Below are 3571 nucleotides of genomic sequence, written 5' to 3' on the forward strand. Positions count from 1 at the left end.
AGCCAAGAGAACGTCCAAGGTATCCATACAAGTACTTGAGGAATGAGGTCCGCCATGGCACCGATAAAAACATTGCTCTGAAGATCCACCGATAAAGAGACGGCTTGCAGGTAGCTGATTTCCAAAACTATGGAAACGGTATCCTTGACAACCACAACTATAAGATAGAGATCGCTTGCTTGCTTCTGAGACACCCACCCAAATTCAAATGTTGATCTTCGTCTTCCAATTCAATAGGGTTCGCCATTGACAACTGCAAGGAGAGACTTTGATGGCACCAAAGAGCATGCAAAATTATAGCTTGATGGAATGATGGGCCTATAAAACTGCATATCACTAATGTATCTTTGAGGTAATGGTAACAATACTTAGCCAGTGTCGTATGAGAATCCACGATACTTGATGCCACCCAGTAATCAGAACACATTTCCTTGCTGTAGAGATGTCGACACAGTGACCAATTCTGATAGCCGTTTCTCCAAGCGATACTTGATGATGAATGCCATGAGAGATGGATACACCTTGACAGCACCAAAAGAAGACGTAACATTGTTGTTTGTTGCTGATCTGATACATCCATAAGATACGTGCGGTGAAGAGGGCTTGTGAAATCGATTGGCCAATAACGAGAACACCAGAGGATCAAGTAAATGTTGTTGACACTAAAGATGTGGGCTCTGTTGCTCATTGCTGCTTCTTGCTTGTAGCTGATATGATCCACCGATAACAGGCATGCGTAGCAGGATATCCATTGAAAGGGTTGTCAACAACTAGGACCACATCACCAAAAGGTATAGAACTTGTTGCCTTGCCGCTGCAGATGCAAATAAAAGGAAGTGTCCAATAGGTGGTACAGTAATGAAAACCATCGAGCGATGTAATAAGGCAAGCTGACACTGAAGGATGCTGTCGACGTTGCTCTTTGACCCTGACATGATTCACCTTTAAAAGATGCACGGTAAACAGTTTCCCGAATCCATAGAACGATACTTACCAATGACAGCTTCATCCATGAAAATTCCAAAGGACCAAAATACAAGTAGTTTGCTGAATAGCACACATGCTATAATAAAAGAGGGGGTTGGTTGGGATTGGAGCCAAAAAAACGGGTGACCCACTATTTACCAATGAAAGCCATATGAATAAACCCCTGTCGACATCCAATGATAGCTGCATCCATCAAGAATCCAAAGGGAACAAGACAAGTAGCTCGCTGAATAACCCACATGAAAGAGGGTGTTAGTAAGCATTGAAAGAAAGAATTGATCATTATTTACCAATGACAGCTGCATCCATAGAAATCCCAATGCACCAGAAGACAAGTAGCTTGCTGAATAGTCTGCATACTATAATAAAAGAGGGGGTTAGCAGGCGTTGAAGAAGAGAACGGATCACTATTTACCAATGATAGCCATATGCACGTCAACATGTTGGCATCCAATGACAGCTGCATCCATGGCAATCCCAATGCACCAGAAGACATGCAGCTTGGTGAATATCGCACATACTATAATAATAGAAGAGGTGGTTGATTGGGATTGGAGCCAAAACACGGGTCATCCATTATTTACCAATGATAGCCATACGCACGAAAACATGTCGACATTCAATGACAGCTTCATCATGAAAATCCCAAAGAACCAGAAGACAAATAGCTTGCTGAATAGTCCGCACACTATAATAAAAGAGGATGTTGGTTGGGATTGGAGCCAAAAAACGGATCATCCTCTATTTACCAATGATAGCCATATGCACGAAATCCTGCTGATATCCAAATCAAGCCGATTCTTTGCAATCGTCCGCTTGTTGATAAGACCCGCTACGGTGGCACTCGGCTTGAAAGCGATGGAACGATACTTTATGGGCATATGCAGTGAGAAGATTGAGTAATATTGATACCACCAAAGAGAGCATACTTACATGAGGCCGAAGAGCCCTTACAAAGAGAGACAACGAGACAATCCTTGCTGCCCAAGACCACATGCAAATCGAGAAAGCATTGTGCATCGAAAAGCCCAAACTAGATCCTAGCTGCGGAGTGACGTACATATGGCTAAAGAGCGATGTGAATGGCAATCGTTTTTCATTGGAAATCGAATGCAGCTTGACGATGAATGCCTTGAGGAGATGCATAAATGACCTTGGTAACACCAAAGATGTCAACGCGGACTCTCATTGCTTGTTGATGACATTATCCATCCATAAGATGCGTATAGTTGTAGAGATCCATCAAAGGAATTGCCGATAATCAGAACCACGAGATGATCGAAAGCTTGCTGACGCCAAAGGTATAAACCTGCTCCTTGTTCCTGACATGATCGATCGATAAAGGACCTTTGTTTCAGGAGGTTCACCAAATTGTAGGTAATGAGAAGCACCAGATGGATGATGGGATGAGGGTTGATATGGCACCAAAGATATGCATGCTGTTGTTTGTTGCTGATACAATCCACTCACAAGAGACTTGCATTGGCGGACACTCTTCAGAGAAATCGCCCGTTGCTTGGTAACCAACCACCCGAGACGCAATAAAGGTTGACACCACCGAAAGATATAAACGCTTCCCCATGACTGACATGATTCACCTATAAAAGATGCACCATAAACGATTGTCCCAACTCATCCAACAATACTTAGCAATTCATAGCTGTGATCTTGTAAACTCCAAAGCACCAAAAGACAAGCAGCTCTCTGCTATGGTCCCTCTAAATAATGGTAGGCGTTTCAGAAAAGGTCTCCAAAAAGCATGAGTGTCGTACATACCTGAATCACGCAATCATCACCCGCAGACTTGGGAACCAAATAGGCCATCAGGATGTAAAGTAATAATAAAAGCGCACAGCCAAAGAAACGTCATAGTACCGGTACTCTCCTGTGGATCGACGCGATGAAGTGCATCAATAGAGATACCATCTTCTCTCTAAAGGCAAGGAGATCAATAGCCGTAAAACGATGGAGCCGTGCGAACAGAGGATGCATTTTTAAATCCCTGAGGCCGCAACATGAGTCGCACTGTCCCCGGGCACAACATGTAGAGCTCCACAGGAAAGTGTAGTACAATGACGTCCTTGACGTGCAGCCTTGATAATAATAGTATCGCCGAAAGAGGCTCTGCCACTGTATGGCGTTTGGTAAGTCCACTTGAATCCAACCAATCCCACAATGAACACTCTTACCTTGTGGTATTTCTCAATAGCATCAATGCATCAAATAAACCCGTATCTCCATGCCATCCATGTTGTCTTGCTGCTGTTTCACTGTAAGGTTCGTTAATTCACAGGTTTCGCTTTGTAGATCCAATACCATGCATACCATTGAGCCAACCATACAGCATTCTTGCTTTGAGATCCGTATCTTGTTGCTGCCAGAGGTACCATCATCCAACATGTTCAACCTACCATAAACGCAATGTGAGATAAGAAGCAAACCCAATCCACACGCTTTTGTTGTCAACATACCCAAAAGAGGCAATGTGAAGACCTCTTGAGAACTCTCATTGTGGACAACTCGGAAAGGAAGACACACGACGCCGTGAACCATGGTGATCACAAGGAATTGCAACCAAATACAC

General features: G+C 43.5%; 1 protein-coding gene across 1 annotated transcript; it reads right to left on the bottom strand.

Moving 5' to 3' along the window:
* Window positions 1-2935: 2935 nt before the first annotated feature.
* On the bottom strand, window positions 2936-3456 carry O0I10_013207 (uncharacterized protein; the record flags this gene model as incomplete). The annotated part of the gene is made up of 2 exons (XM_058493014.1): window positions 2936-3067; window positions 3217-3456. 2 exons carry the CDS (start codon window positions 3454-3456, stop codon window positions 2936-2938), a joined length of 372 nt encoding a protein of 123 aa, XP_058336220.1.
* Window positions 3457-3571: the final 115 nt, after the last annotated feature.

The sequence above is a fragment of the Lichtheimia ornata genome (genome assembly GCF_029851405.1).
Source record: "Lichtheimia ornata isolate CBS 291.66 chromosome Unknown scaffold00320, whole genome shotgun sequence".
NCBI lineage: Eukaryota > Fungi > Mucoromycota > Mucoromycetes > Mucorales > Lichtheimiaceae > Lichtheimia > Lichtheimia ornata.